Genomic DNA, 26,295 nt, shown 5'->3' with positions numbered 1-26,295 from the left:
ATGTCAGATCCACTTCTACTGTGTTCTGATTCTATTGTCTTTCCTTCCACTAATCATTTTGTAGAAAAGGCAATAATTATTTGTTAGGCTACAGCAAAAAAAAAGCCCAGTGGACAAGCGGTGGAGAGGAACTGAAGTGGCCATGACTTAGGAGTTAATCATACTTTCCTTTAATGAACAGCTTTGAGGTCTCCCCATGCCCTGCCTACTCACTGCCTTTGGGTTTTGTTTATCTCGTCCCATAAAGCGAAATGAGCAGCTTGGAAATCTGCTTGGGTCTAGAAGATTTCTACCTAGAGTAGCAAGGGTAGTTACTCATGATTTCCATCTGCTGTTTCTGCCTGCCTAGCATTCATTCCCTCTGTTTCTGGAATCAGTAAAGTGGATTTGCCTTTGGGGAATCAAACTTCCCTCTCAGACCAGGAGGTCTGTGGCAGAGCCGGACCCAGCCAACCCTGATCTGCAGGGGTGGGCACGTGACCCAGGCTCAGTCAGTAGGCATATCCCATCCCATGGCCACAGTGACTGGTCTATCTATGGACAAGGGACCCAAGGTGGTGCAGTGAGTTTCTGCCCTGAAACTCTGGCTGGAACTACTGAGGAAAAGGCACTCTTGCCACTGGAGTTCCTAAGTCAAGAGGATGGAAGCCTTTCCACCATATGGAAAAAGAAAGCCTCAGAGTGAAGTCACACAGAGGAGAGCAGAGCTGAGCAATGAGGGAGGAGACAATTCTTGACATGGTTTGGGGGCCCTGGGTCTGCCATGCATGCACTACCCCAGGCTCTTCAGACACAAAGGCCAACAATTTCCCCCCTTTTGCTTCGAAGTACTATGAATTGGGGTTTTGCCACTTGCAATTGAAAGAATCCTTACTAATGCACACTGTCTCCTTCTTTTTATATCAAAAGATTTTCAGTAACTACCCAACCAGGGGAATCAGTGCTCTGCCTAAATTGACACAAATGATTTCGGATACAGCACATCTCACCACCAGCTTTCCTAGGATGGGTCTGTAATCTCTCCTCATTGCCACTGAGTTTTAAAGTTGCATCTGTCATGCAAAGGCACGTTATATGCAACAAATATCATCTTTCACTAGGTTGTATACCTTACTTCAAACTTTAAAACTGGAACAGGTTTGTAAGTAATGAATATTTCCACCCACTTTCTGATTTCTGTTTAATAACTGTGTGTCATAAGACACACTGAGATTCTAGATCTCTATTATTCTACTATTACTGACGTCAAGGTGAGTTCAAAGAATGTGATGTGTCCTACCAGGGGAAAGGCAGCAGAGCACAAATACACAAGCGATAGTATCCTTATATCCCACCACAGGATCCAGCAGTATTTTGCAAACAATAGGCCCTCAGCAAACGCTGACACGGCTGGAGCGTTCAAGCTCCCGATATTCCAAAGCTGAAGCTCCAGGAAACATATCTGATATTCCTGTATGAAAAATCCATGCCAAGTTTCAAGCAGATGGCAATGCATAAATACTTTGGCCTCGGTTACTACGAGGGAGCAAGTGCCCTTAAATGGAAAGCTTTTTCTTTCTTCCTTTTTTTCTTTTCTCCCTTATCAGGGAGTGGACCTAGAAAAAGTATCCTTCCTAAGGATGTCTGCTACTCACTCTGAGGGCAATGACTTTGATTTCTTTGTGACACTGGAGACCACAGGGCTTCTGTCATTTGTTAGACGTCACATAAAAGAAGCAGATCAAAGGCTACGGTCCTCGCCTTCTGATTTCTTGGTATTGATGATCACTAGCAGGGGAGAGGGAGGTCTCTAACTGCAGCTTTGTCCTCAAGGAAGTCTGGGGTTCATCAGGACCCTACAGAACAGGGGCAATGACCCCTCTCTAAAGGTGAACAATGCCAATGGAACTAGCAAGGGGGATTCCCACGGAAAGCTGACAGAGGCAAAGGCCCCATGTGAGTTGAAGAAAAACGACTGTAAACTCTCCACAGGGTGCATTTTTCATAAATGAAAAACTTACTAGTTTTAAGTAGGAGCTTCACGGTGCTTTAAAGGAGAGAAAGGCTGAGTGATTTACAATCCTCACCAGCAGAGAAGCCCTCCAAGGCCAGGCGACACAGACCCTGATGCCCGCCGTCACCAGGAGCGCCTCTCCCTCCCAGACAGCCCTCACCAACTCGCACTCCAATCCAACTCTTTAATACGGAGACCAAAAAACCAATAAAACAATCGAATTCAAAGACAAAGGGAAAGCATGTTTCGAGTCAATGAAAAGCAACCTATCAGCCGAAAGGCTGTGGGAGCCTCCTTCCCAGCGAGAAGGGAGAAACAATTAGTTCTGAAACTTAGTTCATTTGTAAGAAGATGACCTTAAACACCCCCTAATTAGAGTTACTGGTAAGTGGGTCTACTTCGAAATTAATTTTTAAAAGGAATCCTACAGCTCTGCTTTCTGTGAACAAGCTGTGCTCTAAAATTAGCAGCTAATAAAGTCCTTCTTCCAGTGACTGGTGAGGTGGCAGGGAGGGAGAAGCGTGAACATTAGAGGGGACAGGACACGGTCACAGGCGCGAGTGCAGGGACGCAGCTTACCCTGCACAGGTAAGCCCTGGCGTACACCGACACCAGAGGGTCCCCGATCCCTCGGACCATGCAAGTCAGCCGGGGCAGACACTCTGAAATCCCCCTGTTAGAGACAAAAAGACGGCAGCATTACACCCCGCGGGAGAACTCTCTGTTCTTTCATTTTTTTTTAATAAAAATAAAGCTAGAGTTCCTAAATGCAGGGGGGAAAATCAAGCTTCAGAACGAAACCAAGGTCAAAGTTTGAGTCTTCTAAGGCCATGTAACAAGAGTCTTTCTCTCTTGCCACGATTCATTCTTTGAATGGTTTCTTTTATCTCTACCATTCGCTCAGTGCTGGAGTCTAACCTTCACATTTTCCTGCTTGAGGTCACATTTATTTTACTAATTTAACGATTTTTGTCCCCCAATTATTTTCCATTCACAGGTCACTCCTTGACCTTCTTGATATTTTCGTCGTATCTATATTCCTTTGGTACTGATTTGCTGCCCTGTGCCCCGCCCCTTCCTAGCACCTGACACCTAGCACCTCAGGCTAACATCAGCATCGCCCTCAGTGTGAGCTGTGACTTATTTATTCCTCCTGCCACGTGGGGCTTCCATCTGCCTTGGGCATTATTCTCCCCCAACTGGTGAGGCAAAATAACTCTTTCTTCAGCACCATGTTATCCCCCCACACTCCCCCAGGCATCCCCAGATCCCAGTCAAACACATTTGGTACACATTCTAAGTCCAACCCAACTATTCCTCAGAGCGCCGTGAGTCAGCCCATGGCTTTGAGGAGTTGATTATCTAGACGGTATCCAACACCACTCAGTATTTCAGCAGCTCTGCAGAAAGCAGAGCTGGTTTCTCCCGGCTCTGCAAAACTACTCTCAGTACAATGTCCGAGGTGACCCAGAGTAGCAAAGGGCTTAGGGGCAAAGGCTTTTCCCTCTGACATCATCTTGGACAGCAGCAGCAAAGGCAATGAGTGAGGGCCCACGGGTGTCACTCCCAGTGTGGTGTGCCCAGCTCACCGGACCCTCACAGACCCCATCTTAGGGCCTTGTTCACAGAGGAGACTGGGGGTCAGAGATGCTAAGTAACTTTCTCAAGACTACACAGCTAGTAATAGCAGAGCTAGGATTCAAATACAGTTGAGCTGAACTTCTGTGAGTTAGTCAACCAACCTCTCCCAGCTTGAGTTTTCTTCTCTGTAAAATGGAGATTAAAAAGCTGTCTCTACTTTATTAAGTTTTCATTTGGATTAAACGAGAAAACGGATGGAAGGTGCTTAACACCAGATCTGCTACACACTAAGTACTCAAAGAATGACAGCTACTATTACATCGTCATTAGCATGTGTGTGCATGTGTGTGCACAGGCACATATGAGAGAGAAATTTTTTGGAAACGTATGGTCCCGGACTTAAAGAAGAGCCTTACGTCTTGGAGAGGAACTTGTTACACTTCAGGATGGATGCTTCCACATAGCTACAAAAACATTCTGTTAAGGGAGACATTTTCCAGATGGTCTGTTCCCTATGGGGAAAAGCCTAAACTATTCATGCAGAGAACTAGGTGTGTCTTCAGGAGAGGGGGCCACAGTGACTCTCAACAATCCAGAGAATTAAATTAGTGAGTGGCTTGTGGTTTCTATATTTGGTTTTCAAGGTTTTATATTTATTTAAAATAAAATCTGGAAAACGTTGTACACTGATTTATGGTTGCATGCTGAAATTTAAACTGGGTTTTGAGCATTTCCAATCGAGGCTTTATGGGGAAAAGGATGAAACTTAGAGAACTAAGATTCCATTTGTGTATAAGCTGAATTCTCTGTCCTTCAACACTGGTGTTTGTGCAGAGAAGCTTGACCCTGTTCCTTTCAAGTTCTTGAAACCAGAGAAAACACAAAAAGATGAAGCATTTTAATTGAGAAAATTAATGTGGGAATGTTCCTCAGGGAAACAAAAGCCTGGTACATGGCACTATAGTCAAAGTAAAAAAACAGAAAACTGGGGAGAGCCAGAGTCCAAGGACTTCCGTGGACAACGTGGCTGGCCCTGTACCTCAAGGCTAGCAACCGTAACAGAACTGCATTTTCAACAGGAATTTCAGGGCAGCCCATGACATGGCTACTATTAGCAGTGCAACTCTTGCAGCCTATCTTTAAAACCATCAGACAGAAAAAAAGGATACAATCTCGGAATGAGTTCCCTGATGGAAGCAATCTTGAAAAACCAATTTAAGCATGTTTCTTTGGCTGTGTCATTTACATTCTCTGGAGAGAAGTGATCTGTAAAACAAAAATAATATCTATCAGCCCTCTAATTCTTGGGATCTGTTATAGCTGCTATGAGTCCTAGAACAAAAAAAAGTTACAATGGAGCAGAAGAAGGGGTGGGGCACCCAGTCCTTCTATGTTTTTCCTTCCAAATATCATTATTATTAGGAAACAATTGGTGACAATGTTAGCTGACACACAAAGGCTTTCTAAGTGCCAGGCCCTGTTCAGAGTGCTTTATAGACATCAGCTCACCTAATCCCCACAAGAACCCTCCAAGTTATATACTTTTATTGTCCTCTTTCATAGACACAGAGGGCAAGGCACAGAGAAGTTTAGGGACTTGCCCAGGGCACACAGGAAACCGATGTAAGAGTTCCTTTTGGACCCGCCATCTGCGGTGGCACTGCCGCCAATATGCAGATTTTCGTGAAGACCCTGACGGGGAAGACCATCACTCTCGAGGTCGAACCCTTGGATACAACAGAAAATGTAAAGGCCAAGATCCAGGATAAGGAAGGAATTCCTCCTGACCAGCAAAGACTGATCTTTGCTGGCAAGCAACTGGAAGATGGACGTACTTTGTCTGACCACAACACTCAAAAGGAGTCCACTCTTCATCTTGTGTTGAGACTTCATGGTGGTGCTAAGAAAAGGAAGAAGTCTTACACCACTCCCAGGAAGAACAAGCGTAAGAGAAAGAAGGTTAAGCTGGCTGTCCTGAAATACTATAAGGTGGAGGAGAATGGCAAAATCAGTCGCTTTCGTCGGGAGTGCCCTTCAGATGAATGTGGTGCTGGAGTTTTTATGGCCAGCCACTTTGACAGACATTATTGTGGCAAATGTTGTCTGACCTATTGTTTCAACAAACCAGAAGACAAGTAATTGTGTACTGGTTAATAAAAGACATGAATGAAAAAAAAAAAAAACAAAACAGACGTAAGAGTTAGAATTCAACTCAGGCAGTCTGGCTCCGCAGCCTATATTCTTAGCCACTGCCTCTAATTTAATCCAGAGGTTCGTGGTGTACCACCAGTAACTGTGGTGATACTGTTGAGAATCCCAGATGCTTGAGGAACCTGCAACTGTAATATTAAATGTGATCGATCAGTGTTTGTGCTCTAAATATCACATGGACCAGACTTGAAAGGTAAATCAAGACCCTGAGGCAAGAAACCAGCCAAAGTTAGGCTGCCAGCTCAATATGGCACTAAGACTTGAGTCACCTTGTGGCAAAACTGCCACTTTCGCCTATTATCTACTCTCTTCCTCTTTAATAGAACTCTCATTTTCTGCTGGGCATACGGCCATCCTTGCAGCTCAGTGTGGCCATGTGACCAAGTTCTGGTCCCAGGATATAAACAAAAGTGCAACGTCTGGGAATTAGCTGTAAGGGAAAGGGCTTGATCTTCATTCCTTCTTCCTTCCTGCCGGCTAGAATGCAGATACGATGGCTGTGACCTCCATAACCATCTTGAACCACAAGAGCAAGACAGAAGTCAGGATTGCTGGCACCACGGGCTGGCTGCCCAACTAGCCCTGATCTTCCTTATTGTGATTTTGAGTTTTCTGGCACTGACAACCAAGCCCAATCATGACATACATCTTAATAAGGAATGAAAAAGAGTACAGAAAAATGAAAACAAAAACAAACAACAAAAAACTCATCAACACCAAGAAGACCACTGTTGAACTCTCACATGAAAATTATTTCTTCTAAATGATTTCCACACAAATTGGAGCCCGATCCCACCACTGGGTGTGCTTTACACTTTCAGGATTCAGTCAAAACAGGAGAAATTAATTACTATAAAACATAACAGATGAACATTAGCTTGTTGGTCTCATCTTGTTGTTCAGTGGGTCATTTTTCATCCCTGATTCTACTTTCTGCTACTTGGTAGCACACCATTAAGGTGATCAAAATGTCTATGGAATCAGCAAAAAGATAAAACTCTAGGTATTTCACGAGCAGAGAACAGTCACTAATCACAACTGCAGATATTCTGGAATTGCAATCTCAAGTATTTGTCTATCTTTGGACGTTCTGGCATGCTTCGTTCATTCGAGAATTTTTCACTTGCCATTTTCAAAGGGAAGGGAAATTACCATTTTCCCTTTCCTGGACTGAACCCGTGCACTTAAAAGTAACTTTTTTTCAAGTTCTAAGAGATCCAGACAGGAAAAGATAAGGGTTATTCTTAAATTCGTTTGTCAATCTTGCCTTTTGGAAAAGGGAGAGGTGGGGTTAATTTCCCTTCATATGACCAAATCATGTGACTTGAGATCCAAAAGCAAAAATAAGTCTCTGAGGTCATCTAAGAAAAACTCTTGCTTTCCAGTTGAGGGAACAGAGTGCAGCAAAGGGTGGGATGAGAGGGATTCGGGCTGCCAGAGAGAGCTGGACATCACACCAAAGGCAAGTTGCCCTGCATGTACACATTGACTGAAAGCTATACAATAATCTGCATATGCAATATAAAGGCTTTAGGCTTTCCTTCCAGCTCAAGGGATAATTCAGGAAAAGGATTATGTTATGCAGGACTTTAAAATATTATAGAAAAAAGTAAATAAATAAAACTGTAAGAAAAAAATGTTACAGAAAACTCAGTATTACATTACTTCATTTGCTCAATACAAATGTCTTAGGAACCAACTAAAAGTGGTATTCTAGGCTCCAGGCAGATAACAGCACATAAGAGAGACCCTGCCCCCATGAAGCTTACATTCCAGTGGGGGAAGAAACACAATAAACACAGAAAAGAATAAGCATGCAAACAAGATAACATCCAATAGCAGTCAACACTATGAAAGATATAAAACTAGGTATGGAATAGAGAGTGACCCGAGTTAATCTGGCGGAGGGGATTCATCAGACAGGGTGCCAGTCAGAGAAGGCTCCTGCAGACGCAGCATTTGAGCTGAGCACTGAATTATAAAAAGGAGCTAGCCATGCTTAGATGTGGAGGAAATGTATTCCAGGAGGAAGAAACAGCAAGTGCAAAGGCCCTGTGGTAGGTGTGACCTCTGGTGTGGTCAAAGAACAGGAAAGCGAGCCAAAGTGGTGAGAGCAAGAAGGGGGGAAGCAGGCATCACAAACCAGGTCATGCAGGGTTGCAGCCTTGGTGAGGCGTCTGAGAGTTTTTCTAAGTATGACGGAAACTCCCTGAAGAGTTCTGAGCAGAGGAATGGCATGACATGACATGACATGACTTATACTTCAGTGCTTGAGCTGCTACATGGAGAACGAATTCAGAATTTGGAAATTAATTAAGAAGAGGCTTTGAGGTGAAAAACAGCAAAGATATCTTCCTCTAGTTCCCACTTATTTTTCTTTTATGGTGCTTCTTTTTTCAACCCTAACTTCTGTGGATATTTTAGGAGGGAGGACACCAGTGACTCTAGTTCTCTTTCATTTGCCAAGTCTCTACCCTGGCAGTGAGAGGTCTCTTTACATAACAAGGCTTATAGGGGTGCCACGTCATCTTAATATGTGCCTGAAAGGCCAGTTAAGGACATTGCTTATCTAGATGCAGCTTACATCAGCCATGGAGAAAAACTGAAGATAGGAATGCCCCCAGTTGATGAGGAGAACCACAACACAATAAACCCAAGTTATTTCTCCCAACATGGAAATAAAATTGTTTTATCACTTAGAGTACATTGCCTCTTCACGCATATGCTAGATTAAGAAATGCTGGGGAAAAACTACCACAACTAGTAGCATGTACTTTCTGTGAACCCAAAGGACACTGGTATCTTTCTGAGCTCGTAAGAGCTATGCCTTAGTTAAAACTCCTAAAGGTAAAGGGCTCAAATACTAAGTTCACAATCTGAACTTGATACAAATGGAAAGACTGAGTACACACGACACCGGACTTCTCTCTCCACATAATTTCTTTAGGCAGAATTCTGCAGAGTAGGTTTCAAAAGCTTTCTTCATAATTACTGTTAAGAGTCATCCCCAACATTACTGACGTTTTTGAGAAAAGTTTGCCCCTCTCCCTTTCAGGTTCTGGGAAGCAGAAAACACATGCAGATGAAGATTTTAACTGAAAGGGGGGAAAATGAAATTATTTTCAAGAAAGCAAAAGCCTGATTCAAGGTAAAAAAAAAAAAACAAAACGGTATTTTGGGAGGGAAGAATTTATTGATAAGCATGCTAATTAGTACATTTAGATAAGAACTAAAAGTGAACATGAAAGTAGCCTTTTATTTTGAATTTTTATAGTTTAGGTAGGGAGAAAGTTATTAGTAATTCTTCCTTAACTAGCCCTAAAATGTTGTTTGTATAGTTAGTGAAAACTGAGAGGAAGGAAAACTACTGCAGTAGGTGTAAACACAAATGCCCTTAGGGGCCAGTCAGGTAATATAAATATTTTTAAGCAGTTAGGTATACAACAATAGGAAGAAGTAGAACCTATATGAAGAAGCATTTAAAAAAATACTGTTACAGCCAAAGAAAACACCTATCTGGGTTTATTTCTGCCTGCAGGCTAAGAATTTACTGCTGCTGGTATAGCATATGGAAGAAAAGTTGGCAAGTGTAAAATAAATGCACCCGGGTTTCCCAACTCCTTAAGTTGACAGAGAAGGCCTTTCCATCAGGCTGGTCCCTGCCTCCAAGTCTTGAGAAGCCTAGAATGTGGGAGGAGCTGTTAAAAAACATCGCAGGGGGGCTTCCCTGGTGGCGCAGTGGTTGAGAATCTGCCTGCCAATGCAGGGGACATGGGTTCGAGCCCTGGTCTGGGAAGATCCCACATGCCGCGGAGCAACTAGGCCCGTGAGCCACAACTACTGAGCCTGCGCGTCTGGAGCCTGTGCTCCGCAACAAGAGAGGCCGCGATAGTGAGAGGCCGGCGCACCGCAATGAGGAGTGGCCCCCGCTTGCCGCAGCTAGAGGAAGCCCTCGCACAGAAACGAAGATCCAACACAGCCAAAAATATATATAAAAATAAATTAATTAATTAAAGATTACTATTAAAAAAAAAACATCGCAGGTATGATGTGGTGGAGGGGAGAGTCTAGAGCAGCACTGTCCAGTGGAAATATCATGTGAGCTGCATTCAAAAAGCTAAAACGAAACAGGTGAAATTTTAACAATATACTTCATTTAATCCAATTCATCTAAAATATCAGTTCAACATGTAATCAACTTAAAAATTAGTGAGATACTTCATGGTCTCTTATTTGTATTAAGTCTCTGAGGGACTTCCCTGGCGGTCCAGTGGTTAAGACTCCACGCTTCCACTGTAGGGGGCATGGGTTTGATCCCTGGTCGGGGAACTAAGATCCCGCATGCCACGCAATGCGGCCAAAAGAAAAAAAAAATGTCTCTGAAATCCAGGGTATTTTTTTTTTATACTCACAGCACATCTCAGTTTGGACTGGCCACATCTCTAGCGCTCAAGAGCCCCACGTGACCAGTGGCCACCATATTGGATGGAGCAGGCCCAGCGCTAAGAACCAGGCTCTCGCTAGCAGGTGGCAGGGCTGTGGGCAAGTCCCTGACTCTTCCCCACTGGGTTTGCCCGCCTTCAATGCGACAAGGTGATTCCTAAGAGCTTTTCTAACCCTAAAGGTCTGTAGAGTTCTGTCTGTCTTTCTCTCTGAGAAATGTACATATTAAATAGTTTTTAACAATATATAGATATATTAATATAGATAGATAATATAGATAGATGGAATATCTATAATATAGATAGATGGAAGGAAGGTAAGAAAGGAAAAAAAGGAAAGAAAGAGAGAAAAGGAGAGGAAAAAGAGACACAGTGAAAGAGAGCAAAAGAGAGAGAAAGAAAGGAAGGAAGGAAAGGGGAAAGGAAGAGACAGAAAGGCAAGACAGATAAACAGACAAAAAGGAAAGAGGTCAAATTACGGGTACTGTCACATGCCACCTCTTCATCCTCCAGGGAAGTGCCGCTGCTAGAAGCAGCAGGAGGTGGGATGAAGGTGGAGTGAGCTTGTTCTAACTTGTACAGATGAGCGCGCCTTCCTCTCAGCAGTGCTAGGAACTTGAAAGGAGGAATGAGCGGGAAAGGACGCTGCTGCTGGGAGTTCCGTGCTGCTGGCCCCATCATCATCATTTATGTGACAAAAGAAATTTGTGATCTAGTTGTCCCGTTATAACCTCCTGAGAGTTTAAAATTGAGTGGCAATAAATTTAATGCAAACATCACTTGGGCATAGAATGTAGATTCAAAGCATCTGTTATTATTGATTTATTTGACATTGCTCCTTAATATAAAGTTGGTTTCATAAAGTAATTTGCTTCTTAGGAAAAACATACAGGAAAAATATTTAAACGTCCAGCAGCAGAGAACTTGAAGTTGGTATAAAAGTTCAGCTGAATCTAACTGTAATACCTCTTCATTCTTGCAGATTCAAATTACTTGCCCAAATTCCTAGCTGGGCTGTTGGAAAATCTAATGTTTTTTGAAGACTGAGATGATCAGAAATCCGTAAAGGCGTTTCTTTAACTTTTAACACACCAAAACAAACAAACAAACAAAACCTTTATTTCAGGTCTCAACAAATCCTGACTTGATATAAACCTTCTAATCCTGACTTGAGGGCAGCATGAAACCCGTGGAAAAGCTAAGACATTACCTGGTAAGACGCTGCGGTTATCCATACACATGGAAAAGATGCGCTCGTATACCAGCTTTCCTGGGGAGAAAAGGATATATGGTGTCAGCATTGTGCCCTTCAGGAGCAAACAATAAATTAATGTTTGTTAATTAGGGACAGAGACGGTGGCATCTCCCATATGAGCTTCTACTTGTGATAGTATGCTGCCACCTAGTGGGACAAATTTTTAGCCGTGATACTTTTTTAATTTTAGATTTTTAATTAAAAGAGGGGACTTTCTGCTCTAGGCAGAAAAGTGATCCTTCACTCATGCTAAGCAAAATAAGTCAGACAGAGAAAGACAAATACTGTATGATTTCACTTGTATGTGGAATCTAAAAAACAAACAAACAAAAAAAGAACAAACATAACAAAACAGAGAGTCATAGATACCGAGAAAAAACAGGTGGTTGCCAGTGGGGAGGGGAAGGAGAGAAATAGGTGAGAGAGATAAATGAGTCATGGGTATGAAATATATGGTGTGGGGAATATAGTCAATAACTATGTATGATCTTTGTATAATGACAAATAGTAACTAGACTTATTATGGTGATCATTTTGAAATGTACAGAAATATCAAATCACTGTGTTGTGTAACAGGAACTAACATAGGTCAATTATACTTCAAAAAGAAACAAACTCATAGAAAAAGAGATTAGATTTGTGGTTATCAAAGGTGGGGGGGAGGGGGAAGTGGATGAAGGCAGTGAAAAGGTACTAACTTCCAGTTATAAGATAAATAAGTGCTAGGGATGTAATGTACAACATGATACATATAATGAACACTGCTGTATGCTATATATGAAAGTTAAGAGAGTCAATCCTAAGAGTTCTCATCATAAGGAAAAAATTTTTTTTTCTATTTCTTTAATTTTGTATCTATATGAGAGGATGGATTTTCACTGAACTTACTGTGGTAATCAGTTCATGCTATACGTAAGTCAAATCATTATGCTGTACTTCTTAAACTTATACAGTGCTGTATATCAATTATATCTCAATTAAACCGGAAGAAAAAACCCCCAGATTTCCTGCTTCTTCACATACTATGTGCCAAAAATGACCCACATCCCTATAGGATAAAAATGAGCTTGAATAGATTAGTAGCTGCCCCCTAAAAACTACCCAGTTTGCCACAGTCTCCACTGCTCCCTACTGTCTCTCATCAACAGCCTGCTTCGCGCACTTACGTAATCTGCCTGGTACCTAGAAGCACTGGAATTTGAGATTCATCTAGGTATACAAGTTCTACAAGGGCAGAGATTTGTACCTGTTTTGTTCACTGACATTCCCAGTACCTAGATCAGTGCCTGACATATAGTGGGTGCTTCATCTTTGTTGGATGGATAGATGAACATATTTTAGGTTGTGTGGGTCAGAGATCACCATTGCAACTACTCAACTCTGCTACTGTAGCTCAAAAGCAGCCATAGTCAGTAGGTAAACAAATGGATGTGGCTGTTTCCAATAAAACTTTACTTACAAATACAAGTGTGCAGTCTGGACCTGGTCTACAGGCCAGCCTAGCACAAAAAGTTTTATGTATTCTGTACAAATGTTATTTTGGAAAATGCTATCAATATGCAAAGGATAAAAGTTACAGTTCTATTCATTTTCTGGACCTTCCCAAATCACCTTTGATGTTGAAAGTATTTTCCCATGCCCATTTTCCCCCACACAACCCCACCATTCAGGGCTACAAAGAACCACACCCCTTGTCCATAGGCGGAAAAAGACAGGAGAGTTATAGGATCATTTCTGGTCAAAGAACATGAGATCAAATGACATCATCAAGAAATGACAGAATGCTAGGTTAACATGCAGGAAGCCAGCCGAGCTGAGAAGAGCCCTAGATGCCTCTCCCAGTGCGGACTACTTACATTACCATCACCGAAAGACACTTGTTAAAAATATCCATTCCTGGGGCCCACCTCAGAGCCAGTGAAAAAGAATATTCTGGGGGGTGAAGACTAGGAATATGAATTTTGAATAACCTTAATGGGAAATTCTTATACACACTCAAGTGTGAGAACCATTGATTCAGGCAGGCACTGTGGGTCTCTGAGCTAAAACTTGCCTTAGGTGTGGGAATCTCTAACAACTGCCAAAAGCCTCCCTCCTCCCTCTAACCCAGGGGTTCTCAACCTTGGCTGAACACTCAGAGCACCTGGGGCACTTGAAAATATGCTGATGCCTGCGTCTGTTCTCAGAGATGCTAATGTAAATGATCTGGGGCGCAGCTTGACCATCAGAAGTGGTTTTAAAGCTCCCCAGGTATGCAGCTGAGGATGAGAATCACTGCCCCAAACCGTGGATTCAACTTAGAAGTTCCCAGGAAGCCTCAGGGACCAAGCTCCAGTTCTCAAAGTCACCTGCCTTTGTCCTCCTGGCAGGAAGAGACCTGCAGGCACGGGCTCCCCAAGGCAGCCACACCTGATGCCAAGACAGGCCTCCTCTGAGATGAGCACAGAACCCCCGGCATTGGAACTACATGCAGTTTACCTTGGCCATCACACAGCACAGCAAGCCACGCTGGGCAACCATGTAACTTCTCATACCTCCTAGAGTGCGTGGACCGGGCTTAAGAGAACCCAATGCCTTTACTTCCTCCACAAAAAGCTTGCCATCTCTCCAAAACTAGCTTTCTTTTAAAAACGAAAGCACAATTTTTATATTTCACCTTCATACCCTAAGGCCTTTAACAACAAAACCATTTTTGGCCAAAAGAGTTTGGTGAATATTTGTTTTCCTTTGTTAAGTTAGTGGACAACTATTTTGAGAAATAATACCTGACCCTAGATTTTCTTTCTTGATTCACTTTCTTATAAATCAAGGACACTAAAATAGATCAATAACAACAGTGACAACAGTTAACAGTTTCTGAGCACCTTACTTTGTGCCAGGCACGGCTCTAAGTTGTTTACACTGACCCTGCCAGCTCCTAGAAGAGGAAAGACATCATGTGCTTCCTACACATTCTCTCATTTAATTCTCTCCAGAAATCCCCAGAGGCAAGGCCTATCATGCCCATTTCACAAGTGAAGCAACCAAGGCTCAACTTCACACAACCCTGTAGGAGGAGAGGCAAGGAATGCAGGCAGAGAGACGCCAGAGCCCAGCTCTGTGCTCACTGCGTCCAGGGAAATCCCAGCTAAAGCGCTGCAGTTGCAGACGCCTGGGGCCGTGTCCCGCATCCCTGCCCAGCAAGACGCTCCCGCCCTCGGTCAGCCTCGTTCACAACCACTGACCACCTGCCCCCGTACAGCAGCACATCTTCCAGTGAAGCAGAGAGTTAACAGCAACACATGCACAATGGACCTCAGCACTCCGAGTTGCCACCCAAGCAAGGCCAGTTCCGCCCCCTTTTTAAAAGGTGAAAGCTGCTCATTAGCCCCAAAGCATAACAAAGTGTCCTCGAGCACCTGCACATGCAGGCTGCCTCGCCCTCCTGAGGAAAGCTATTCACAACAGATCTGAACAAGGGCACCTCTGGGAACGCTTTGAATAGGTAAAACATGCCCACCATTCAAAATTCAAAAGGCTGCAGGAGGTACTCAATGAAGTTTCTCTCTCAGCCCGTCCCGTCCCATCCAGCTCACTGCTCAAGCCACCCTCTGAGGGTCCCCGCTTTTATTAGCTCCTTGGGGATCCTTCTAATGTTTCTTTAGGCATACGCAAGTGAAAACAACCAAGCGCTCTTATTTCTCCTCCTTTCTTAAACAAAAGGGACCATACTCTATAGCAGTTCTGCATCTTGAGTATTTCACCTGATAATGTACCCTGGGGATCTTTCCACTTTGGAACGCAGCACGCCCTCACTCTCAGAGGCCTCCTTGTACTGCAGCATACAGACGTGCCATCGTTTGTTTAACTGGTCCCCTATGGACGGTCACTTGGGTTGTTAGATGAATTCCCAGAGGCAAAGTTGCTGGGTCAAAGGTACACGCATTTGTAGTTTTGTAGAGAGAATTTCCCCCGTGAGCCAAGTACAAGAGAAATAAAGCAGGTGCTCTGACTGCAGAGAGAACTCAATTTGAGTCCCAGCGCTGCCACTCACCACCCTGGGGACTTGGACAAGCTGCTTTACTTCCCTGTGCCTCAGGCTCCTCATCTGTGAAGTGGGGATAATTACAGACCCTGCCTCATAGAGCTGTTATGAGGACAGCATGACTTAAGATCACTAAAGCACCTAGAACAGAGTCAGGCCCAAGGAAAACCCTTAGTTGCTGAGGATTTATCACCGTTATCCTCAACTCCCAGCCCAGCTAATTTCTGGGATACAGCAAGGACGGCAGTCATCTACACCACGTCCTGGCCGGCCGAGGCGCGGGACTGGGCCGCCACCGCAGAGGCGGACAGAATGGCCGCCCCAAATGCCCACGAGGTTAACGTCTGGATCTGGCCAGGCTTGCGGGCTCGTCAGCATCTCAGAGCTGGTCTCGCCCAGGGATGCTGACTCATGCCAAAGAAACTTGCAGGAGGCAGGCGAGGGAAACCAGAAGGCCAATGTGTCAACTCACCATGAGAAACAGAACTGTCAGGAGAACCAGACACGGCCACTGGCCTCCCTCGCTGACTGACACCCTCGCTCCCTGAAGGCAAGCTGGGTGTGAGGACAAGTCAAGGCCCAAGGGGTGTGCGATGGATATCTATTCTGAGAGCCTAATGCACCCATCTGTCCTGGATCACTTTCCCCCATCCCCACCTCCTCCCCGGGGCCATGTCACCCTCATTTTTCACCTGAAGTGCTGCATCGGCCTCCCAACTGGGCCGCCCGTTCCACCCTCGCCCTGCAGTCTAGTCTCAACACAGCAGCCAGAGGGAGCCCATTAAAACCCAAACTGGAACTTGCGTCGCCTCTGCTCAACACCCTGGGCGGCTCCTCATGCCCTCGGGCTCAAAGCCCAAGCCCTTCCGATGGCCTACATGGCCCAGCAGGCTCTCTGGCCACATCCCCACCCCACTCGCCCCCCTCCAGCCCCCCTGGCCTCTCAGTTCTCCAAACCTGCCAGGCCTGCTCCCACCCCAGGGTGTTTGCACTGGCTGTTCCTTGGTCGTAAGCCGGCCCCAGGTTGCCAGCATACGGCTCATCTCTCACCTCCTTCAAGCACTTGCCCACACACCAACTTCCCAGCGAGGCCTCCTCCGACCCCCCCACTTAAATAAAAGCGCTGCCCGCTTCATCCTGCTCTGGTTTGGGTTTTCTTCATCCGTAGCACCAATCCTTGTCTAACACACAATCGGGTTTACTTATTTGTTCTGCGAATCCTCTCTTTCTGGCACAGCCCACGAAGGCAGGGATTTCTGTTTCTCGTTTGCTGACACAACCCCAGCACCCAGCAGAGTGCCCGATGCCACCTTCCCGGATCATCTGAACCCAAAGGTCCCGTCTTTTGGCCGGGACATGTCTTCCTTCAGCCCAGTTAGCTCCCATTCCCCTTTCCTCTGGCAACAGCACCACCCCTTCTCCTCCGGGGCAACCAGCTCTGGATAACCCGCACATTTCAGCCCCCAGATCCCATAACTGGCTCAGGGACTGACGTGTGATCCAAGCCAGGCCAATGAGATGGAATTCCAGGACGTGTGTTGGAAAGCGAGGATAAAAGTTCCTTCCTTGCCCTGGGACTACTAGCAGCAAAACTGATAAAAGTTGAGGACACCTTGTGGAGCTTAAGAATGAAGCCAACCCAAGAAAAAGTACTAGGAAAAGCCAAGGTCCTGAAGATACTGTTTGAGTTCCTGAATCCAGCTATACCTGAAGCCAGAATCTACCCCTGGCCTTTTCAACATAAGCCAGTAAATACTCCCCCCTTTTCCAAGAGGAAATGAATGAGTTAGGTTTTCTATCACTTATTCTAGCTAATACACTCAGGTCCCCGGTCTCCTGCACAGAAATAAATGGGTCTCTCTGAATGATATTTCATTTTCTGACACATTTGACCTTTCAATGGGTCACAGACAAGGCTTGCCAGGTTGGGAGCCCATTGGTCCTTCCTTGGCAAGACAGCAAAGGTCTGTTCCGACCTCCGATGTGTTCAGTTCTCAGAATGACTGTCTCCTAGTTCTTGTGGGGCACCTCACTGCTGAACGTCATGTACAGCCTACAGGCTGCATGGTTTGAGCAAACTGCTAATGGCATGATGTTCTGGCCATTGACCATCACCAAGCAGCATGGAGACCTCCTGTTTCTCCAAGGGGCTCCTGGGTAATCTCTTCAGTCTAAACCTCTCTGCTGGGCTCCCGAAGATCATTCGGCCTGAGGGGTGGAGTGTGGGACAAGGGGCGGCCACAATGATGCAGGAAGACCTCATAGGAGCTGCAGCCATCATCCATGGGGCAGAGAACAGTGGCTTGGACTAAGGTTTTAACAGAGAAGACAGAAAAATGGACATACTGGGGAGAGATTGAGGAGGCTGAATTGAAGAACCTGGTGATGGGCTGGACATGGGGCACAGGGGAGAAGACTCTCAGATTCCCAGCGTGGGCACGGGGGTACACGGTGCCGCCATCCCCTGAGACAGAAACCCAGCGCAGGTGGGGAAGGGCTGGGAGGAGAGGCCAGGTTCAGTTCTGAACAAAGTGAGTTCCAGATGCCATGAGCTGGCCGGCGATGGACCGAGGCTGGTCTGTATAAGACGTGTGCTCCCCAGCCTGCCTTGCTTCGCTCACTCGCCTCGCTAGCCTATCAGAAGGTTAGAAACACACAATTTAAAATTCTTTCAAAAACAGCACCCACACCCTTGCTCCCCTCATTAGAGCAGGGGAGCAAGGGTAGGGGTGGGAGTTTTGGTCTCCCTCGTGACTTACCTAGTAATTTAAACCACAGCAGAACCCAATTTAAAGCAACTCTACCATCCAACTTCTGGCAAAACAAACGTACTTCTTAGATTTGAAATGAATAAAACTAGTACTTACCAAATGTATCAAGTATGTCGGTGATAAGGACAAATTTGCTTGGGTAGAACTGAATAACACTTGTGTCCGAAAGAAGCTTTGAACACTAGAAAAAGAGAAGAGAAAAGAAAAGTCACTGTCACGTCTGACTGGGTTGGAACACTCCAGGCCTGGAAAATTGAGGATTTCCACAAACAAGTGCAAGTGTATACCATGTGCCAGGCCTGGTGCTAGTCACTGGAGGTATAATGACAAGCAAAACCACCGTGCTTTTGACAAAGGGAGTCAACTCTGCTCACAAGAGAGCCTCTTAATGAAAGGCACCATCACCTCCCTCAGGAAAGCCACAACTCAGGAATCTTATCCAGAGGGTCTGAACTAGGGTCAGCACTCGGTCACTAGAGAAGTCAACCAGCGTCCCTGCTGGTGACTCCATCTTTTCAGCATTGCCTCCTCTGGTTTATTTCAGAATGGTCTTGATTCTTAAAGGTTCTTTTCTATGAAATGACCCCATAGGCAAATCTCCAGGGTTTCTTTTTTTTTTTTTTTTTTTAATTTTTTATTATTTATTTATGGCTGTGTTGGGTCTTCGTTTCTATGCGAGGGCTTTCTCTAGTTGCGGCAAGTGGGGGCCACTCTTCATCGTGGTGCGCAGGCCTCTCACTATTGCGGCCTCTCTTGTTGCGGAGCACAGGCTACAGACGCGCAGGCTCAGTAGTTGTGGCTTACGGGCCCAGTTGCTCCGCGGCATGTGGGATCTTCCCAGACCAGGGCTCGAACCCGTGTCCCCTTCACTGGCAGGCGGATTCTCAACCACTGCGCCACCAGGGAAGCCCTCCAGGGTTTCTTAAACTAGCATCTATTATTTATACTCACTCTTAAATTTCCTTCTAAAAGGAAACGTGACAAGCTTCAGAGAGTTACATGTTTCTCTGGAACTGTGCTCTGCAAGCCAAGAACATTTTGGCTTGGCAGGGAATTCCTCAATCCCTCTGCCATCACTCACGCCAGAGGGCCATCGAAGTGTTCAGGCCTCATAATGGAAGATGGCAGCCACACAACGTGGCCCCGAACACCCCAGATGAAGTCATCTTGTATAATCAGAAACAAAAATCTATCTCTACTTTGAAGAACTAGAAGTAATGCCCTGAAATCTTTGCAAATTCAGAAGTCTGGATAAGGAACTAGATAACCTTGCCATATTTTATCAGACAGGAAAAATGTCACGTTAAAAAAAAAAACTATTTGGACATTTAGAAAGGGTCCTTTCATATGTATGCGCTTCCAAAGTGCACAGAATGGCTAGAAAGTTCATCATATCAAGATGTAGGCTGACATGTGTTTTCAGTTTGGCTTTGTTACACAATATCTAAATTATTACATTCATCAAGTTTCTCCTTAGCATTATGTAACTAAAAGTAAACAATGTGTCTAATTTGTAAAACATCCTCTCATAGCCCAAATGTTATTTGGGGATTGGAGCTGAGGGGAATGTAAGCTGTTAAAACAATGGCAATGACACCAAATGTGGCATTTGGATGTACACAGAACTCCATTTCCTGACACCTTGCTTTGTGTTTTTCACATGCCCTTTATGACAGCTCCAACTTAAACAACTACCCCATGAGATTTCAGGGCTTGGAAAAAACAAACAGTTCTGAATCCTAGAGACTGTTTACAATACACAGCTCTTGGTTCCTAGGGAGGTGACATCTCCTGAGTTCCTACCCAGAGCCCCTCAGAGATGGGTTACTGCCCACTGGCGAGGTGAGAGGGAGAGAGAATTCAAACAGAAGATTTCAAATTAAACACAGCTGGCATTTCCCAACACCTGTGCACTGATTCGTCTCCCAAGCTGGTGTCACAGAACGTGTGTTTTATAAAGACAATAGGAAGCAGAAAAAATTTTTTAATCCAAAGTTAAAATCATAATAGTGTCATAAATTGAAGTTACCTTTTAAATCACTATTTTGAAAATTCCACAGTTTTTTGTAAAGCTTTGGTGCAGTTTCCTAAACCAATAAAAATCAGGCACCCCAGGATATGTGTTAAAAAAACAGATTCCCTGCTCCAAAATCAGTATTTCCAACAAGGGCCCCAGGTGACTGCTGCACTGAAACAAGCCCAGGACCCACTGGGTTCCTGAGATCCACAATCTGTACCACATTCTGAATGAAATGAGCATTCTACAAACCAAGGGTTCTCAGTTTCGCAATCATCTGCGGAGCTTTGTAAAATAACAGTGCCTGGATCCCACTCTCAGAGATTCTGATTAAGCTGGTCTGGGGTGCAGCTTGGACATCAGGATTTCTTAAAGCTCCCAAGTGATTCTAATGTGCAGCCAAGGTTGAGAACCATTGTTATAAACATTTCCTGAGCAACTAAATGATAAATTACTCTGCCTGAAATACTTGCTATCGAATTTATTAACACTGTGGAAAAAATACTAAAAGAATGTTTTTCATTTGTTTCCAATTAGCAATATTCTAGAAGGAAACTAGCAGTTCCTAAAATTAAGTTGGAATTAAAAACCAAAAATTTGAACCGAAGCAAATGGATAAATTAAAAGATAATCTATGGTTCAGTATAAGAAAGTATGACTAGATGGATGTATAGAAGGAAGGCAGGAAAGGAGGAAAGCAGACTAATTAATCAGAGGACAATTACTGCCCACAATATATATTTTTTAAATCCTAAAAATCAGTAAGAAAGGTACAAATAACATAATGGAAAAATGAGCAAAAGGAGTCAACAAAAGGCATTTTACAGAAAAGGAAACCCCAATGGCCAATAAACATGTGAAAAGATGCTCAATCTTATTATAATCGGGGAATTGCAAATTAAAACCACAATAAAATATGATGTTATTACCTCCTAAATTGGAAAAATTAAAATAGAAAGTCTGCTCATTCCAAATGTTGGTAGGCCACTGAATAGCACAGACTCTCACACTCCCACTGCTACCACAGTGCAGGCTGGCACAACCACTGCGGAAAATAACTTGGCATTGTCTGGAAAAGTAGACAAGGCACACATCCTACACCGAGCAATTCCACTTTCAGGTATGGGCCTTCATCTAGAGAAACACTTTATATGGTCACCAGCAGACGAGACCAGCGTTCACAGCAACATCGTTCATAATAATGAAAAAAGGAAAACGAAAAGAACCAAATGCCCATCAACAGAATGAATGATACATAATTTATGCATCAGTAGATTAACTCTGCTTCAGATGGCAAATCTCTCCAACTGATCTATAGGGTCAGTACAATCCCTATTAAAATCCCAAAGGTTTTTTTTTTTTTGGTAGAAATTGACAAGCTGACCCTAAAATTCATATGGAAATGCAAAGGACCCAGAAGAGCCAAAACAATTCTGAAAAAGAAGAACAAAGTTAAAAGACTTACACTACCTAGTTTCAAAACTTACCATAAAGCTATAGTAATCAAGTGTGGTACTGGCATAAGGACATATCTATAGATCTATGGAATAGAATTGAGAGTTCAGTAATAAACCCTGACTTTTATGGCCAATTGACTTTTGACAAAGGTGCCAAGATAAGTCTTTCCAGCAAATGCTGCTGAGACAACTGGATATCCATATGGAAAAAATAAACTTAGACACACCATACATACAAAAAAATAATTCAAAATGGACCATATAACCTAGATGTAAGAGCTAAAACTATAAAGCTTCTAGAATAAAACACAGGAAGAAATTCTCACAACCCTGGGTTATGCAAAGAGTTCCTAGATACAACTCCAAAAACATGAGCCAAAAAGGAGAAAACTAATAAACTGGACTTCATTAAAATTAAAAACTCCTACACTTCAAAAGATACCATTATGAAAATGAAAAGACAAGCCACAGACTAGGAGAAAACACAAGTAGATCACGTAATTGATAAAGAACTCATATCAAGGATAAAGAATTATTACAACTCAACAAGAAGACAAACAACCTGATTTTTTGAATGGGCAAGTCTTGAATAGACAGTTCACTAAAGAAGATATAAAAATGGCCAATAAACATATGAAAAGATGCTCAACATCATTAGTCAGTAGGGATATGCAAATTAAAACCACAATGAGATACCACTTCACACCCACTCAGATGGCTATAATCAAAAAGACGGACAATAACGAAACGAGTGATGGAAAAGATATAGAGGAACTGGAACCCTCATACACTGCTGGTGAGAATGCAAATGGTGCAGCCATTTTGGAAAGCAATTTGGCCGTTTCTCAAAAAGTTAAACATAAACTTACCATATGACTTAGCAATTCCACTTCTAGGAATCTATCCAAGAAAAATGAAAATATACGTCCACACAAAGACTTGTATGCAATTGTGAACAGCGGCATTATTCATAATGGCTAGAGTGGAAACAACTTAAATGTCTATCAACTTGTTAATGGATAAGTAAAATGTGGTTATGCATGCAGTGGTATACTATTCAGCAGAAAAAAGGTACAGAGTACTGATATTACAACATGGATGAACCTCAAAAACATGGTAAGTGAAAGAAGCCAGATGCAAAAGATTACATAATGAGTGACCCCATGTACATGAAACATCCAGGAAAGGCAAATTCATAGAGTCAGAAAGCAGATCGGTGGTTTTTCTGAGGCTGAAAGTGGCAGCAGGGTTTGAGTGCTAACAGGCTTGAGGAAATTTGGGCAGGGGGTGGGGCGGGGGGGCAGTGGCTATGAAAATGTTCTAAAACTGGATTGTGTAATCGCTGGGCAACTCTATAAACGTACCAAAAACATCACTGAATTGTACATTTACAATGGTGGATTTTAGGATATGTAAAATATCCTCAATAAAGCTGAAAAAACAAACAAAGTAAAACCTTACTGCAGAGGAAATAAGGGAAACTGCTCATTTCTCCATATTCTGTACCTTGACTAGCTTTTTGGGATAAAGAAGGCAGTCTTTAAAGCATTGAAAGTCAAATAGTTACTATTAGCTAGATGTAGAGTTAATTAAACAGTTTCTTGATTATTTTCTTTGGGAAGACATGAATCAAATCTCCTCCAGATGTAAAACTCTTAGAAGTCACAGTTCTATACCACAATACTCTATGGAGAGATGTTGCCAACAAAAATATTTTGAAGAAGCTCTTGTTAGTTTAGATATTCTCTCACTTGAGCCACTCAGCAAGCATCCTCCATCACATGCCTGCAGGATGAGAGAACCCTTCTTCAGAGTATTTGCTTTGTCAACTAACAACAGTGATGGAAGGGAAAAGGGCTTGGGTTTGCCTCTGTCATGAACACCAAAAAAATAGCACCTGCCATACAAAGTGTCATCTTAAAAGACTTCAAGTACCCAGTGTAAAGACTCCCAGAGTAAGAAAACAAATGTCACATTCCCATGACAATAAACAAGAATGAAATCTTCTCCTTCTGAACTAAAATGGCTGTTCAGAAATTCTCTATTAACTCTGCTCTGAAAAGCATAATGCATACATTATTCCTTTTACAGTGTACTTCTGAGCATGTTTTGCCAAGACAGGATGATCTTAAGAGTCAAGAAACAGAATAAGCTGTTTTCCCTCTGGAACTTGCTCTTGTGATCCAAGAGTTGTCATGGATTAACAAATTCATCAACAAAGATGATTCAACAAACATACCTCTCTTAACACTGTATATACATTTTCTTTGTCACATCATTATGCAGAACATGACCCCAAAATGCATATATCAGGGACACACAACCATTAGTTCCAAAGATACAAAGAAAATCTGGTCAAGGAAACCCAAAAGACAGTTGATCAATCTTTAGTCTACACAAATCATAAATGTGTCAGGGGATGTAACAGGGCCAATGAACTGCACAACCCAGGGGGGACATCAGGAATTCTGTAATCTAGGGTGAATTTCCTGGAATTGCACAGTGCACAACCTATGCAGCTGCACATGGTGGCCCTGGGATTAGCCATCTCATAAAAACACTGACTCATAATTATGGCCTTTCACAGGAAGTACGTGAAAATAGAACAGATGAAAAAATTAGGGTAAGACCCTGAAGGCAGGCCTCTGAAAACCTTAATTATCCACAAAGGAATTTTACAAGGGAAATTCTGGGAAAAAAAAAAATCACTCGACCTGACCTGGATGACTATTTTTAGAGCCTTCACTTTCTGGTCCGAGGCCCAGGCGTCCTTCAGCGACTGGTTGAGCTCCTCTATGCGGTTCACATAATCCTGTTGAGTCAAATTCAACAGCTCCTTTTGGGATCCCTGTGGGCAGAAAGTAGAAAGATACAGGCACAGAAGAAAAAACACTGTTGGACTCCCCCCTCGCCCCCATGAACAATACTGAGTATTAGCTGAGTTTTGGTCTCTAAGTTGTCCTCATATCCCGACCAGGATTGATAGTTCTGTCTTGTAATCAAAGAGGTTCTTTGAGTTTTCTGCAAAGACGGCTAGAGGGTAGTGATTGAAAAACTGGCCTTGAACACAACTCAGACCTGAGCCCATTCCCAGCTGAGCCACATTCTAACCGTATGATTCTAGGTGAGCTGCTTTCCTCCCTGAGTCTCTTCTGTGAACAGTGATAACAGGACTTACCTTATTCAACAAATAGTTATTGGGGGTTATTGTGTGCCAGGCAAGTATGGTATACCAGATGCCCCAGATACAAAGGTGAGCAGAAAGACACCGTTTCAGCACTAATGGAGTTTAAGGTACAGAGGACAAGATGGACATTAATACAAACTGAGACAAATGCTCGGGGAAACAATTCTACAAAGACACATATCATAGTTCTCTGAATCTGAGGTGCCCGTTTTAAGAAGCACAACTGTTTTATGTACCACTAAGGAAGAAAAAATGCCGATCATGGACATGCACCAATTGAGAGACACAGTCCAATTTCAGGGATATTCAAATGTTGGGGGAAAGGTTCATCTCAGAATTGACTCTAGAATGGTGGTCAAGAATGGTTTCCTGGAGGAAGTGATGCTTGAGACAAACTCTCAGTGGTGTACAGGTGTTAACTAGGCAATGGAGGGTTGTTAACTAGACCAGGGAGAGAGCATTCAGCACAGAGAGCAGACCCAGCAAAAACCCATGGCAGAAGAGGGCAAGGTCATCACATGGATGAAATATTATAACATATGTAAAGACCTGGCACCACCCGGCACACAGTACATGCTCACTAATCCTTGCCTACTGCTAAGATGCTGACTGCACAGCTCACAGGAGTGAGGGTCATGCTAACCCACATGAGGAGACCAGGAGCCAAATGTTTTTTATATGAATGTTGCCTGGAATCCAAAGTAAAGAACTCCTTTCTTTTTTTTTTAATTGAAGTATAGTTAATTTACAATGTTGTGTTAGTTTCCGATGTATAACAAAGTAATTCAGTTATACATATATATACTCTTTTTCATATTCTTTTCCATTACAGTTTATTACAAGATATTGAGTATAGTTTCCTGTGCTATACAGTAGGTCCTTGCTGTTTTTCTATTTTATATATAGCAGTGTGTATATGTTAACCTCAAACTCCTAATTTATCCTCCTGCCCTTTCCCCTTTCATAACCATAAGTTTGTTTTCTATGTCTGGAGCCTGTTTCTATTTTGTAAATAAGTTCATCTGTATCATATTTTAGATTCCACATATAAGTGATATCATATGATATTTGTCTTTCTCTGTCTGACTTACTTCACTTAGCATGATAATCTCTAGGTCCATCCATGTTGCTGCAAATGGCATTATTTCATTCTTTTTTATGGCTGAGTAATATGCCATAGTATAAATACACCACATTGTCATTATCCATTCATCCGTTGGACATTTAAGTTGCTTCCATGCCTTGGCTTTTGTAAATAGTGCTGCTATGAACACTGGGGTGTATGTATCTTTTAGAACTAGAGTTTTCTCTGGATATATGCCCAGGAGTGGGATTGCTGGAAGAACTCTTTATTAAA

At 43.3% G+C, this 26,295-nt stretch overlaps 2 protein-coding genes across 4 annotated transcripts in view; one reads left to right on the top strand and one right to left on the bottom strand.

Annotated features, from left to right (window-relative positions):
• VPS35L (VPS35 endosomal protein sorting factor like) overlaps nt 1-26,295 on the bottom strand; it is a 121,236-nt gene that overhangs the window by 74,666 nt on the left and 20,275 nt on the right. For all 3 annotated transcript variants that reach the window (XR_005016440.1, XM_036825577.1, XM_036825576.1), the window contains exons 7-12: nt 24,471-24,599; nt 18,374-18,458; nt 11,438-11,497; nt 4,744-4,840; nt 3,991-4,038; nt 2,573-2,666 (exon numbers count right to left, since the gene is read on the bottom strand). Coding sequence is in view for 2 of the 3 variants with exons in the window: in XM_036825577.1 (XP_036681472.1) it covers nt 2,573-2,666; nt 3,991-4,038; nt 4,744-4,840; nt 11,438-11,497; nt 18,374-18,458; nt 24,471-24,599 (513 nt within the window). In the remaining variant the exon portion in view is untranslated. The remainder of the gene's footprint in view (nt 1-2,572; nt 2,667-3,990; nt 4,039-4,743; nt 4,841-11,437; nt 11,498-18,373; nt 18,459-24,470; nt 24,600-26,295) is intronic.
• On the top strand, nt 5,206-5,735 carry LOC118881120 (ubiquitin-40S ribosomal protein S27a-like). The gene has a single exon (XM_036825591.1). It carries the CDS (start codon nt 5,246-5,248, stop codon nt 5,711-5,713), a length of 468 nt encoding a protein of 155 aa, XP_036681486.1. The 5' UTR covers nt 5,206-5,245; the 3' UTR covers nt 5,714-5,735.

This window comes from Balaenoptera musculus, chromosome 15, assembly GCF_009873245.2.
Source record: "Balaenoptera musculus isolate JJ_BM4_2016_0621 chromosome 15, mBalMus1.pri.v3, whole genome shotgun sequence".
Lineage (NCBI taxonomy): Eukaryota > Metazoa > Chordata > Mammalia > Artiodactyla > Balaenopteridae > Balaenoptera > Balaenoptera musculus.
This window is presented reverse-complemented; position numbering and strand designations above follow the sequence as displayed.

Coding starts and splice junctions, on each gene's coding strand:
- LOC118881120 (XM_036825591.1), top strand. CDS start 5,246: ATGCAGATTTTCGTGAAGACCCTGACGGGGAAGACCATCACTCTCGAG.